At 45.7% G+C, this 14,976-nt stretch overlaps 1 protein-coding gene across 4 annotated transcripts in view; it reads left to right on the forward strand.

The window, feature by feature from the left end:
* Window positions 1-14,976, forward strand: part of chd7 (chromodomain helicase DNA binding protein 7) — a 70,342-nt gene that overhangs the window by 44,520 nt on the left and 10,846 nt on the right. For 3 of the 4 annotated variants that reach the window (XM_076079577.1, XM_076079567.1, XM_076079588.1), the window contains 12 exons: window positions 104-202; window positions 313-496; window positions 605-821; window positions 935-1,130; window positions 1,257-1,424; window positions 2,115-2,294; window positions 2,380-2,490; window positions 3,618-3,829; window positions 5,883-6,082; window positions 6,891-7,050; window positions 9,806-9,895; window positions 14,722-14,825. In XM_076079577.1, coding sequence (XP_075935692.1) covers window positions 104-202; window positions 313-496; window positions 605-821; window positions 935-1,130; window positions 1,257-1,424; window positions 2,115-2,294; window positions 2,380-2,490; window positions 3,618-3,829; window positions 5,883-6,082; window positions 6,891-7,050; window positions 9,806-9,895; window positions 14,722-14,825 — 1,921 coding nt within the window. The remainder of the gene's footprint in view (window positions 1-103; window positions 203-312; window positions 497-604; window positions 822-934; window positions 1,131-1,256; window positions 1,425-2,114; window positions 2,295-2,379; window positions 2,491-3,617; window positions 3,830-5,882; window positions 6,083-6,890; window positions 7,051-9,805; window positions 9,896-14,721; window positions 14,826-14,976) is intronic. The other variant, XM_076079596.1, reaches the window with a different exon arrangement.

The raw sequence follows: 14,976 nt of genomic DNA on the forward strand, positions 1-14,976 counted from the left end.
GACTCAATCGGATCTGGGGGAACACGAATGGGGGGGTGGAGTTGTCATCTTTATTCAGTTCCTAAAATTCCACAAGTGTTAACATTTCGTCTGTCCGTCTCAGGTTCAGAAACTGCAGGCCATTCTGAAGCCCATGATGTTGAGAAGACTGAAGGAGGACGTGGAGAAGAACCTGGCCCCGAAGGAGGAGACGATCATCGAGGTAGGACCGAGATGATCTCAGCACGAAAAGACAGTGTTGCGTGTGAGCGTTGGTAAAGGTCATATTTGAGAGAAGGAGAAACAAATTGACTCAACTCTTGTTTTCATCAGGTGGAGCTGACCAACATCCAGAAGAAATACTACCGGGCCATTCTGGAGAAGAATTTCTCCTTCCTGTCAAAAGGAGGTGCAGGGGGAGGAGGAGGAGGCGGAGGTGGAGGACCCAACGTCCCCAACCTCCTCAACACCATGATGGAGCTGAGGAAATGCTGCAACCACCCCTACCTCATTAATGGTATACACATGAACACACACAGGCACTTCTAAAAGTAGGAAGATTCTGTGAACCAAACTCATAACGTCTTTGTGTCCTGCTGAACTTGAATTGTTTTCCTGCATCCAGGAGCGGAAGAGAAGATCGCCGAGGATTTCAGGGAGTCTCACGGCGGCAGGGCGGACATGCCGGACATGGCCCTCCAAGCCATGGTCCAGGCCGCCGGCAAGCTGGTGCTCATCGACAAGCTGCTGCCCAAACTGAAGGCCGGCGGACACCGAGTCCTGGTGTTCAGCCAGATGGTCCGCTGCCTGGACATCCTGGAGGACTACCTCATCCAGAAACGGTGAGAGTGGAGACGAGATGTGTTGGGACGCCTCGATCTGTTTTGGGTCATCTTTACTACGGTGTTAGCTTTTCCGGGAGGTTACTGATAATAACACACCGCTCTGTGTCCAGATATCCCTACGAACGGATAGACGGTCGAGTTCGCGGCAACCTGCGGCAGGCAGCCATCGACCGCTTCTCCAGACCCGACTCTGACCGCTTTGTCTTCCTGCTGTGTACGAGAGCCGGAGGACTCGGCATCAACCTGACCGCTGCAGACACCTGCATCATCTTTGACTCTGACTGGAACCCTCAGAATGACCTGCAGGTATGAACCGCTCTGATCGGCCCCACTGCTGTATGTAATGTCTCTGCCGGCCAGGACAGAAGAGTAAGTGAGATCCGCTGTTAGGACAACGTGTCTGACTCCCTGACTGTGTCCCCCCCCTTTCAGGCCCAGGCCAGGTGCCACCGTATCGGTCAGTCCAAGGCGGTCAAGATCTACCGTCTGATCACCAGGAACAGCTACGAGAGGGAGATGTTCGACAAAGCCAGTCTGAAGCTGGGGCTGGACAAGGCCGTTCTCCAGAGCATGAGTGGACGAGAGAACGCCAACAGCGGGGTGAGCATCGCACATCTTACACATCTAGTATCTACAGCGATGGCTTCAGGTTGATGTTTGTCCTGTACGTGAATCTGCTTAGTGTGCCGTGTGTCAGAAGGACTTTTCCTTTAGATTATTGCAGAAAATACGATCAAAGTTTGATTACTTGCACATTTTGTTCAGCAAGATAATTTTCACAATTAATTTATTAGCTATAAAGTAACTCCCCCACGGTCACATGACTTTACCACCTTTAAGCTAAAGGCGGACTAGTGTTCAGCGTGATGCCGTTTAGTCGTCTAATTTAGACACCTGTTAGCAACCGCCTTTTTAAAGACACGTAAAAGCTTCAAAATTGTATATTCACTGTTTTGTAAATACATAAAAACAGTAAATGACGTATTTAATGTCGAAGAACAAAAATCTCCTCAACTCGTGTTAACCACAGACCTCATTTCAAGCATCTAACCAAAAACCCATTGACTTTGAGACGAGGGTGCAGAAGTGCTTTGGGGCTCATTCCTGCAGCACTGTACGCTGGACACTCTGACACTCACACAATGTTGTCAGACCCCTCTTTGGGTTCATGTCTGATCCCTCTAGTTAGAACAGGGCACCCCAAACCTTACAAACACAAAATGAAAACAAAACCGACGGTGTCTGTGTGCTCACTTTAACATTCGTCATGACGTTTGTCTCTGGTGCAAGGTCCAGCAGTTATCCAAGAAGGAGGTGGAGGACCTTCTGAGAAAGGGAGCGTACGGGGCTCTGATGGACGAGGAGGATGAGGGCTCCAAGTTCTGCGAGGAAGACATCGACCAGATCCTCCAGAGACGAACCCACACCATCACCATCGAGTCTGAGGGCAAGGGCTCCACCTTCGCTAAGGTAATAGGGTCGCCCCCATTCCGTCGCATCTATTGACGCTGTCTGAGGAACCGCCGCTGACCAACGAGTTCTCCTCCCTCTGCAGGCCAGTTTTGTCGCAGCGGGTAACCGAACCGACATTTCTCTGGAGGATCCGGACTTCTGGCAGAAATGGGCCAAGAAGGCGGAGCTTGACCTGGACGCCATCAATGGACGGGTACTACACATACACACACACACACAGCTGTGCATACACACTGATAACACAAGTACCTGCTGTGTAAACCCCGCCCTCGAGCACACACACAAATGATGTAGCCGTAGAGAAAGAGAGCGATCACAAAGTCCTCACACACACACTTGGTGGTGTCCCCCTATGGAAAGGGGACTAGCAGTGGTAATTAGTCACCGCTATCACCACAAGCGAGGAGGAGGAGGAGGAGGGAGAGACTGATAGATCAGGAGGGAAGCAGAGAGAGAGAGATTAATATTGACAGTTGGGAATCTCCTCTCTTCCTTAATTACCCATGTTTCCCTGCTCTCGTGTGTGTGTTTGAGCGAGAGAGAGTAAGCTGCTTAGCTCCACTTAACGGAGCGCAGATGCCTGGAGGGTACAGAGATATCACTTAGGCTAGTGCTCTCACACACACACACACACACACACACACACACACACACAGACGGAAACACAAGCTCACTCACATTCTTGCACACCCGTTGAGTGCTCTGCTAACAGCCATCTTTATATTCTTGCTCTGCTTCCCCGTCTCTTTTTGTATTTGTGTATTTGTTCCTCCTGGTTGGCTCGTCTCCTCTCTGGTGGAGGGCCCTCCACTGGAACACTTAATCCAGCTCCAGGAGCGTGGACGCGGGGCCGCTTCCCCCGGGACTTCTCATTGTGTGATGTTCAAATGGAAACGACGGCGGCGCTCTGTGATAATTGCAGAGCTAACTACTGCCCTGTTTGCGCATATTAATGGCATTGCAAGTGGAGGGGGGAATCTAATTAATTGAACAAAAATGTAATTCATTAGACAAGATAATTAACGGCCGTTTGTTTGAGCCGGACAGAAATGTTCTCAGCATCAGGCATGAAACGCAGGCCGGAATATCCAATTAATCTGACTTTGTACAGAAGACGTTGTGTGTTCTCATAGAACTCAGAATGTACAGGTACACCTGGGCCGCCTCTCAGGAGTAAAGCAGAAGGTGCTTTGCATATTGCTGTGAATGGATTTCAGGCCATCTGTAATTGAAACATGGTTCTTCGTAAATAATAGAAAAACAAGGAATGAACACTATAAAAGTACGCAGACTTGACGGTTCCCCTGACTTTGTCTCCAGAACACGCTGGTGATCGACACGCCGAGGGTGAGGAAGCAAACGCGGCACTTCAGCAGTGCCAAAGAGGACGAGATGCTGGAGTTCTCCGAGCTGGAGAGCGACGAGGACGAGCCGAGCAAGCCTTCGTCCAAACCCCGCCGGCCCCAGGACAAAACCCAGGGGTACCCCCGGTCCGAGTGCTTCAGAGTGGAGAAGAACCTGCTGGTCTACGGGTCAGTCACATGTTCATGTTTCCTACCCAAGAACCAGACAGGATTTACAAACTATGAAATCTGTTATTTTAAAAGTGTTTCTTTTAGATTCAGGCTATTAGGGGCCACAGATGATATGATGCCATGAAGAGCGAAAATGCTCCATTGGAATAAGTGCTCTGTTTACAGTTTTATTTGAAGGATTAGTTTGGGAAATTAACTTATTTGCTTTCCTTTGTTGCCGAGAGCTGGATGAGAAGATGGATACCACTCACATCTGTTTTCTAAATATGAAGCTAACATTCATACAACTTGTAGAGAAACTCCCCCAGGCAGCAGGTATGAGTGGTGACAGTACAACACCGAGGTTGACCACTGAATGTGTGTTATCGAGCACGTGAGTTAACGGATGCAGACCTGCACACGGAGTGAATGAGTAGACCTACTGCTGCACTCGAGGCCAGAAACACACTAATCAGACGTGCCTGTAAACACACCATGACACACTTTTCTACGCCAAGCATTCTAGTGCACACACACTCACACTAAGCCTGTCACACACTCGCTTTTCGTAAACTAGATTACACCTGTTTTTTTTTTTTGCTTTAAAATATTTAAAACACATATTTGTCTCTAGGGAATAACTGTTGATATATATTCTTGCATTAGAGCTGTAAAGAGCACTATTTAATTAGAATGTCTTGTTAACCTGTACAGTGACAGACGAGCATCGTACTAGTACACAATAATCACTGCCTTCAGACTACATTATACGGCACACGCACCCAGAGAGGCAAATTGACACACTTACCACAGACAGTGATTATCGGGCAAACCCATCCATTTTCACGGCTGACTTGGCGTGACCGATTGTGTGTGTGTGTGTGTGCATTAAGACAGAACAGTGGTGCTAGTGAGATGTCAGCGCTGTTATTGTTACAGTCTAGTCTCGTGGCCCGAGGCTGTAGGACACAAAAACACACTGTCTGACTGGGCCCGTCCTCTGCACCCAGGCCGCTCTGTTGTCTTTTCCCATCATCCGTCTCGTCCTTGTCCACCATTCCACCCACCACCACCACCCCCACCCGTCTAAAATCATTCAGAGGAAGGTCACATGGTTCAGTGGAGATTTGAAAGCAGCAGTGGAAAGATTTCAGGACAGCGTGAGCAACGCTGTCCACAACATCAGCCTTTAGATCGCTTGCTCGTTGGGTGGGAGCGTGTTGGGGGTGTGAGCCACACACACGCACACACAGTGGGATGTCTGGGTTGTTCTAGTTAGGGCGACTGTTACGGTTTAGTCAATGTAGGATAGAAAACATTCAGGTTTCAGTTCACACTATCGTTATCTAAGTATAGCAGGTTCATTTTTAGGAATATGTATTTATTTGAGAAACTTTCACCCTCTTCATTACAAAACGTTCTCCTACATTCCATCCATGCTCTACAGATGAGTGTACCGCATTATTACAGTAGATCATTGTTATTGGTATTAAAGCTGGTTAATATGGCTTATAAACATTATCTCTGATAGTATTTCTATTTCTTGATATTTTCATATTGTCTGTAAAATAACGTTTGATATAACCCTTTAATGCGTATGATCATACCAGCATCATCATTCTGGTAAACTCATCTTAATTTAGAGGGAACGCAGCTCGTATGTGACCTTTTAGAGGGCTTTTATTTTGAAACTCATCAGAATGTCGTGATATAGTGACTCTGAGGTGATGCTATTATCACGAAGTGAAACTGGTCTGTGGAAACAGGAAGTTCCCTAAGGACACTCTGAGGTGGTGTACTTGGATTTTGAAGTTGGATTGGTTTTTGGAACTTTATCCTTTATTATTAAGTTTGACTAGTTTTTCACAAAATAGTTTTGTTTTCTCTGAAATATAGTTAGCAGGCAGTATTTCTTTTGATGGTCATTCATTTTCTATACTATTTATTCAGTTGTAACTTATGGGGATTAGCTCGACCATCTTTTTACAAGTGGAGGCTGTTTCCCAACTCGACGTGGATATTTGATGTAATAGGCTGACGGTGTCCCTTCCTGTTTCCTCCATGTCTTCAGGTGGGGCAGGTGGAGCGACATCCTGGCTCACGGGCGCTTCAAGCGGCCCCTGAAGGAGGCTGACGTGGAGACGATCTGCAGGGCCCTGCTGGCCTACTGCCTGCTGCATTACCGCGGAGACGAGAACATCAAGAGCTTCATCTGGGACCTGATCACCCCGAGTGCAGACGGGACCACCAAGACGCTGACCAACCACTCTGGTAACACACACACACACACACACACACACACACGTATACCTGATTCAGCTATACTCACTCTGTATGTACTGCGTTATATTGCACGTTGAGAAAGAACACAAGAATAAAATGTAGTTAAATAGAATAAAGAAATCTCTTCATCACCTTCTCTTCCCATCTCCCTCTCAAACACACAACAGTGGCACTCAGTCCGTCTCTGTCCCTCTTTTATCTCCTGGCTTGTGCTACTATAATGCTTTAAAGTTCGTGGGTCGGCACGTATGGACGTGGCCTTATTGGGCCTCATTTCACATCAGATTTGATGAAAAACGCAGGTTGAACAATAAGGCCGTGGTCCATGGGCCTTATTGTTCAACCTGCGTTTTTCATCAAATCTAATGTGAAATGAGACTAAATGGACAAAATGATTGACTTCATATAATCTGACTAAAAAGAACATTTGGACAAGGGACTAAGACCAATTTTTAAAAAAGTGACAAAATTTAGCGACAAAGCATTTTATCTAAAACTAGATTAAAATGATAAAAAGACTTGAATGTGACGCATTTTCATCTGAAGAGTAAGACGCTGCCCAAGTTGACATTGGTCCAACCAAAAGAAGCTGCTCAAGAGGAACCTTGTCCAAACAAGACTAGCTTATTGTTATTGTTATTATTATTATTATTACTACTATAACATTATAGATCCCTGAAGCCAGTAGTGTTTTGTCTTGTGTTCTGGATTCTGCTGTTCAGGAACGAGGTTTACAGGTTGTCATTTCGTAGAAGTACCCTACCATTGTCTGAGCACCTTGTCCCCCTCCCCCCAGGTCTCTCCACTCCAGTCCCTCGGGGCAGGAAGGGCAAGAAGGGGAAGCCCCTGGCCCCGCCTCCGCAGACGCCGCGAGCCGATTGGCTGGCCAGCTGCAACCCCGACCACTTACTGCAAGAGGATAGCTACAAGAGACACCTGAAACACCACTGTAACAAGTAGGGCCTCCTCATTCTACACACTCCACACACACTGCAGGGGCCCAGTAACAGTTTATAAAAGGGTTATTAGGCTATGGATACCGAGCTAATGTGGACGGAGCCATGGCTTTAACACACACACATACTCACACACACGCTGGATCGCTGCCCTTGGTCAGCTCTCTCTCCTCTGTTGTCAGGGCGATAGGCATCAATCCCAAGATTTTGTTTCTTCTTCTTGAGGGGGAAGTTTGTTTGTGTGCGTGTGTGTGTGTGTGTGTCTGGCTGTGTGCCAGGCCAGGTGCTAGGCAGGCAGACCTGTTGGAAGTGGGTGAAAGAACGCACTTACGCGCGCACACACACACACACACACACACACACTTGGGGGTGATTATGTGGTGCCATCTGCTAGGCTGGAGCACAGCGTTGTGTGGCTAATCAGGCCTGGCACATTGATGGATGAGCTCACACAGCCTGCCAACAAACACACACACACACGGCAAGTTGTGATGCCATTGATGCACAAACACACACTCACACTGCAGAGTGGCTTTTATACCCTCCCCCCGTCTTCGCTGCCTCTCCAAAACTTTCTGTCCCCTCCAGCAACGCCGCTCTCTGTCCTTTCAGTTATTTTCCTCACTGCTCCTCCCCCTCACCCCCGCCCCTCCTCCTCCGTCCGTTATTGGCATTAAATCCTGGTGACAAATGTTTACAGTGAAGGCACGTCTCCCGGTTAGCAGCGTTTCCAGCGTCAGGAGATCAGATCGGACTCTCATTCTTGAGCCGTGGCTGAAGTGATCAGTTTTACTGGGGGGGGGGGGGGGGATGCTGGAAGAATATAACTCTGACCGGGAACATCCGTGGTTCGTATCCAGAGAAGGCCATCTATTAGGCAGCAGTTGTAGAAGCCGCTGAAAGCAGTAATGTATGATTCTGCAGCCGGTATTTCAGCTGCAGAGTTGTAGCTCACTGAGCTACTTCTGCTTCTTTACAGCTCGTCCTCCAGTAGAGTCAGGTGATGAAATCTCCCATATCAGAGGCTTTATATGGAAATGTTACGAATAACAAGTGGGGAAATACGTTTTTGCAAAAGAATTGCATTCTATCAATGATTCTCAAAGTGGAGTCTGTGAAAAGTTTTCACATTCATTCATTTTAAACTATTATTTATTTTTTAACAAATGCTTCATAGTTCAACTAATAATATTTACATTTTTGTAAAGATTAGTTTCATTACAATCAATTCATTGATTAATAATTTTCTCTACTCATGTCCACACTACTCCGTTTCCATTTGAAAACGCATGTTTTGCTACGTTTACACTGAGCGACTACGCTGGCGTTTTCGAGCACCGAAAACGGAGGAGTTCGAAAACACTCCCGAGGTCGGATAAGTTTGAAAACTCCGGGGTTGCGTTTTCGTGTGGCCGGTCGAAAATGGATATGTGGATATGGATATGTTTAGAAACGATGACGCCCACACCCGCGTTCGCTACTTGATTGGTTCTTAGCAGTCACGACGTGTCCTTCCCTGATTCGTCATGCCCCTATCATGTGACCCTTACCCGGAAGATCACAAACAACATTGATTACCGATCGACTACCAGGTTAATTCAACATGGACAACTCATTACAGGTGTTGCTGACCTTGTTGTCTTTATTAGCAGCTGTTCAGTTAAAATCTGCATTATTACAGAGGAAGCAGCTGTTATTGGAGCGATTAGCGAGCGGCGTGACCAGCGGCGTTACCAGCCCTACGGAGCGGACGTCTGAAGTCACGGTTAGCAGCTTTAGGGAGGGTGATGGACACAAAACGGAGGACTTTCCTTTTCTTATTAATGCTTATTTTGTTCTGCACATCTATTGTGAAGTACACAGATAAAATGTAAAACTAACAAAAGCAGTAAATGCTATTCAGTAGGACAGATAGTTCAGCCACCAGCAGAGCTACGAGTGAGAACAGACACAATGAAACCGAGAGGAAACGAGTGAGAGACGTGTGTTGACCACATTTATGGACCCATAATCTAATAAACGTTTACGTTTAAGTGTTGATTTTAAAGTAAATTTGATATGTGAGAGAGATAGAACAAGACCTGCAGCGTTGTAACTAAGTCTGAAAAATAAAACTTCTAAAACTTTCCACGAACTGTGTGTTTGAGTTTATAGAGGAAGATTTTAGAGAAGATCTTAAGTATCAAACACGACCTTTTATTACCTCATTATTAAAGACTACTTTATTACTCTGTCGTATTTTTAACTAAGCAACCAATCTACTTCCTGTTTACATCGACGCGCATGCCCAGTGTACGTGAAGAGTCACGTGATATTCGTTTTCAGGCGTGTTAGTATGGACGGAGATCAATTCGAAAACGATGCTGAAACGCCGTGTGGACGGAGATCGTTTTTGTTTGAAAACGGAGTAGTATGGATGTGGCCTAAACCCCAGAAACAAGTGAAAGACACAATTTCCCAGAAGCCAATGGGACGCTTTCAAATGTTTTTTTGTCTGACCAGGTGACCAAAACTCAAAGATGCAGTCTACAGTGATTTAGAACAAAGACAAACACCAAACGGTTGAATTTGATAAACTAGAACCAGGAAGGTTTTGTCTGAAATGATTGATCAGTTACACACAGAGTTTACACAATGATTACAATGACCCAGAACCGTTCTTCCACCGTCACTCTGACAACCATCTCATCAGCTCATGCAAAACAAGGTTCTCAGTTTTTTCAGCAGAAGCGAACTAATGGACTTTGTGTTGCAGGGTGTTGCTGCGGGTGAGGATGCTGTATTACCTGCGGCAGGAAGTCATCGGCGACCAGGCCGATCGCATCCTGGAAGGAGCTGACTCCAGGTCAGTGAACACTTCTCTTTAACCCCATCCTCCCTCGCTATGGATGACCACCACATGAGGCTGTTTCAGCTTTACCTTTCTCTCTTCACTTTGAGCCTTTTGCTGCTCAAACTCACTCTGCAGCTCTTGTTGTTTACAACAAACTAATCTGACATCTGAAGATTTTAAAACAAGACGTTCTTGTTAGTGATCTGTTTTAATGTTAACATCACCGATCTAAAAAAAAAAAGATGGACAGAAAACAGAACTACCGTTCGGATTCTTTGTCCAGACCTTTAATTTCATAACCTGCTATTAGATCCAATCCCTAAAAGAGCACCTGATCCATCCTGTAGGTTTTTTCCAAGAAGACGACACACTAGTTGTTTACAGTTGACGGAAAGGCTTTCATGTATCGGATGCATCATGAGTGAGTTGAGAGATGGATATTTATATGAGCGTGTGATGAATTATTACTGGAGTGTATTTCTGCCTGTTCTATTGGCCTCTTTGGCTGGTTTCTTTATATTCTGACGGATACAACACAGTGTCTTTATCTGGGGAAAAGCAGCTTTTTATCACAGTTTTGACCCATTTAGAGCGTTTTCTTTTCCCTCCATGCGTCAAGACTTTTTCTCACTGGGCTCGAGGTTTCACAGAGCGATGCTGTCCATGTGGAGGTCTCACTCTGACGACTCAGTCACCGCTCCCTCCATCTTCTTCTCCGTCACGCAACACTTTTCTTGCCATCTGTTCATCTCTCTCCCCTTTCTCGCTGCAGTCCACTTTAGTCTCTCATCATCTTACCCCCAGATGTGACTGCATTTATAATGTGGAGCACGTGCACTTCATGTTGATCTATCCCCCTCCCCTTTCTCTCTCTCTCTCTCTCTCTCTCTCTTTCTCTATCTCTCCCCCCCCCCCCCCCCCCCTCCCCTCCCCTCTCAATGGCTACTGTGACAAGCCTGTTTGTGTGTGTGTATGGCGCGTGCGTGTGTGTCAGTGCATGCCAGACGTGAGCATACGGGGTGCCATCGTGCCAACATATGCCAGGGGGATTTAGCATGCCAGTCTTGGCGTGTGCGTTGCCAAGGCCGGGCATGCTGCTGTTTGCAGAGATAAGGGACTGTTTCCCTGGTTTCTTCTCCCCTCCTGTCACCCTCTGTCTCTCTGCTTCCATTGTTTATTGTACCCTTTCTCTCCAGAGCTAGCTGGAAACACCATTTTCTACCTTCTTTCCATAATGGAGGTTTCTTTCTTTTCTTTTTTTCTTTTTTTTTTTTTTTGGTGCCACAACATAAAATCCTCTCTGCAAAAAACAACCTCACTCATTATAATTATTGTCAGTTTGTCATTTACATGCATGTTGCTGACCAAATAAGTGGTTTTAGTTTTGTTTTTTTAAAGCGAGACCTCATAAGCTCGTAGTCTGAGTTTAGCTGCTATGTCATACATCTCAAGCTGCTGCCGAGTCAAAAAGCTTCTAGTGTGTTCCTAAAGGCTGCGATGGAAACTGAATGTCAGTGCTCCACGGATTTAGCATTGCACACGTAACGTTGAGGACTCACAGTGGATGCAGAATCGATGCAGCAGAACCAGAGTCCTTCAGCTGGAGGTTGGGGTTGTGTTATGCTAGTAGCGGCTAACGTAGCCTGGAGCCTCCAGCGGAGAGGATGAGTATCCTACAGAGGTCTGGTGGGCTCAGGTCCTTCTGACTCCACACCTCCAGAGCTCATTCCATAGTCAGACTTTGCAGCTCCCACTCTGCTTTATACAACCATTTCACAGATGCAGTACTACTCCTGAACACCTGGAAACAAATGGCCCTGTTTTAGTTCACAATAGGATGGTAGAAATGGTTGATAGTAAGAACCCTATAGAGCATATTTTAAGTCCCTTAACTCAGTGATTCTTAACGATTGGGCCGCGAGCGCCACCTAGAGGGCCGCAAACAACTTTCAGTTTTGCACCTGTGGGCCGCGGGACCACATAAATTATCAATTGAAGACACCAGAGATATTACTGTTCTCCATGAGACGCTCAGTTACAATATAGCTTCCCACCACCTGGTGGCGGTAATGCGTCAGTCAGTTGTTTAACAAGCTCCAATAAGCAGAAGACGACACTCAGCTAGCCGCTAGCCTGTAGCGAAAGTTATGGATACGTTTTTAAAAAGAAAAAATGAAGACCACAGTGGTGCCATACCCCCGCAAAAGTCTAAATGTGTGCGCAAGTACAATCCTGACTTTCTTAAGTACGGCTTTGTGAACGGAGGCAACGAGGCTGAGCCGAGGGCTCAGTGTGTGGAATGTGGGCTAATGCTATCAAACGAAGCACTGAAGCCTTCAAAAATAAAGCGACACCTAGCGACGAAACATCCAACGCTCGTGGGAAAGCCTGTTGGGCTTCTTGTTGTGTATGCAGGTTTACATACACATGATAAATAAATGTCTTTGTGATCATCACATTGTATCATCTCATTTATTTGACAAGGGTTTTGCCTGTTCAACTCCGCGAGGACGCTGGCGTCCTCGATCCCCTCCCCTTCCGTTCCTACGGCTTGCTTGCGCAAACTACGTCACAAAACATGGCTGTGTTAGGTATCCCAGCATGCCCAAAATCCTCATCTTTGCAAAGAAATCATCGATTTTCTTTCATTTCTTATGGATTTTTCACAAAAGGAGCCCAAACACACACTGTCCAAAGTCGCCATAACCGCTGCAAGTCGGATCTTGCAGCATTTCGACGGAAAAAGACACATTACAGACCCGACAATGTGCTAGCAGATGTTACCATGGCGCTAGTGGCTTCAGAAAACGCTAGTCCTTATAGTACAAACCTTATCTCCCACTTCTATAAGCCGTCAACCAACGTATAACCTTGCGTCACTGAGCTACCCGCATACTCGATCGTGCGCTCGATCGCAGCCTTTACGCACAGCAAGTCCGCTACTCACACACCATGTCTTCGACCATATATACATAGATTTTGCAAAGGCTAAAAATAAAAGGAAAATACTATGATATCAAAATATAAAGGGAGAAACACCTTTAGTGTGTCAGAATATCATTTGGTTACCATGTGTCCATTTGGGTCTTCAAATATCCTTTTAGAGCTCCGCCTGGATCTCTTCATGGAAGAAACACTGTAGAATGGTCATACTTTGTCCAATCTTCTTCAAATTTGAGGCAGTTGTTCACTGATAGTGTAGTTACAGCCCTATATGGTCCTTTACCTGTACAGATACAGCCACAGGCAGTTATTTATACTGAAATATACTTTTTTATTTTATGCGGACAAAAATCTTACTGACTCCAAAGGCCCACTGCTCTGTTTCTGTATGACCTACAGGTTTTCTGACACTTTTGATGCATATAGTCAGAGTGGTTCAGAAGCTACAGCCATTTTAATTTGGGTATGTCATTTTAGGCGGTTTTGCTCCAAAATAGGGGTGGAGTTGAACAGGTAACAATATAGTTATTGAATACAAATCAAACCAAGAGTGAGATCAATTAGTTAAACTAATAGTGTTAATATTTGAATGGGCCCCGGGACACTTTGTACTTGAAAAGTTGGGCCCCGAGGTCAAAAAGGTTAAGAACCCCTGCCTTAACTGGTCCCACAAACACTAAAGGGACCAAACTAACTCCAATGATAATACCACACACCTTTAGAGCAGCCATCTTGGTCATCATTGTGAGCTTGTGGGTACAATATTAATACCAGAGGAGGGAGTCGGCCCTATACTGGATGTGCTATGGTGCAAAATGGACGTTTCTAATGATGATCTGTAGATGCTTGTCCAGGAAGATCAGTGCCCTAATTCTACTTACTGAAACTCCACATGGTGTAGAGGCTGTCCCACTTGTTTCCTCTCCATATGAACGTGGATAAAATGATCATACAGAGCTGCATGTAGCTTCTCTTAAATGAGTTATTGTGTTCAGATATTATGCGGGTCTGTAAAGTCTTAAATTCAATTGAAATGTTTAACTAAAAAGCTCTAGAATTGTCTCAAATATGATTTATAGGTATGAAAAATAATGAATAATCCAGAGGGTCATCTGCATTTATTTATTAAAAAGGGTTTTTCCACTGCGACCAGAATTTACTGGATCACATCCATAAAGTGCGTCACTGTCTCCGTGGTGACTATGATGCTCCCCTACCAGCTTATTAAGATTTAGATTTATTGGACGGAGGCTGTTGATACGTGGTTGGAGCCCACATGGAGCCCGAAGCATTAAAATTAGGGACATTAGGAAATCAAAGTGTCAGAATCACACATGAATTGTGAAAAACATGGAGCCTTGATGAACCGGATGCTGCGTATCCATACTTTGATATTTATGACAGCACTCGTTCCAGAGCATGCTCCCTGATCATCACCAAGACTAACATGTGAATATATCCATGTGCGTTAGTTGTAGGACTTCATACTAATTTCCCTTCATACTTCTGTCAGTGTGACCGTAAAATCCAGTATTATATTTCATTCTATGTGCTCTCAGAAAGCTCTCCCAGTCTTCAACCCTGTGTCCACAGAGCCATGCGTAGGGTTGGATGTTACTTACATGGTCAATTGTAGTCCTGATTCTGCTGATTTAAATCGGGTTCTTATCACTTCCTGTTTCAGTTTCTTTTCACATCCTGTTTGGGGAGAAAACTAGATGGAACTCCAAAACACAGTTCTTATTTTGAGCAGATTTAGGCTGCTGCCAAGAGACGTTTGAACCTTGAGGGAGCTGAGGCAGTACTTCCTGTTTAGATCATTATTATTATTATTATTATTGCACACACAGTATTTTTTGAGTCTCTGTGACGCCGTGTTTGTACATCTGCCACAGTGAGCTGGACGTCTGGATCCCCCAGCCGTTCCACGCCGAGGTCCCGGCCGACTGGTGGGACAGCGAGGCCGACAAATCCCTGCTCATCGGGGTCTTCAAGCACGGTAAGAAGACCGCACGCTGCAGATCCACGTCCACGGGAATGCAAAATGAACATTGCACACACTTACAGATAATATGTTAGCACACACACACACACACAGATAACATGTCAGCACCTACACACACACTCTCTCTCTCTCTCTCTCTCTCTCT

This window comes from Anarhichas minor, unplaced genomic scaffold, assembly GCF_050575085.1.
Source record: "Anarhichas minor isolate MPS153535 unplaced genomic scaffold, ASM5057508v1 ptg000006l, whole genome shotgun sequence".
Classification (NCBI taxonomy): Eukaryota; Metazoa; Chordata; class Actinopteri; order Perciformes; family Anarhichadidae; genus Anarhichas; species Anarhichas minor.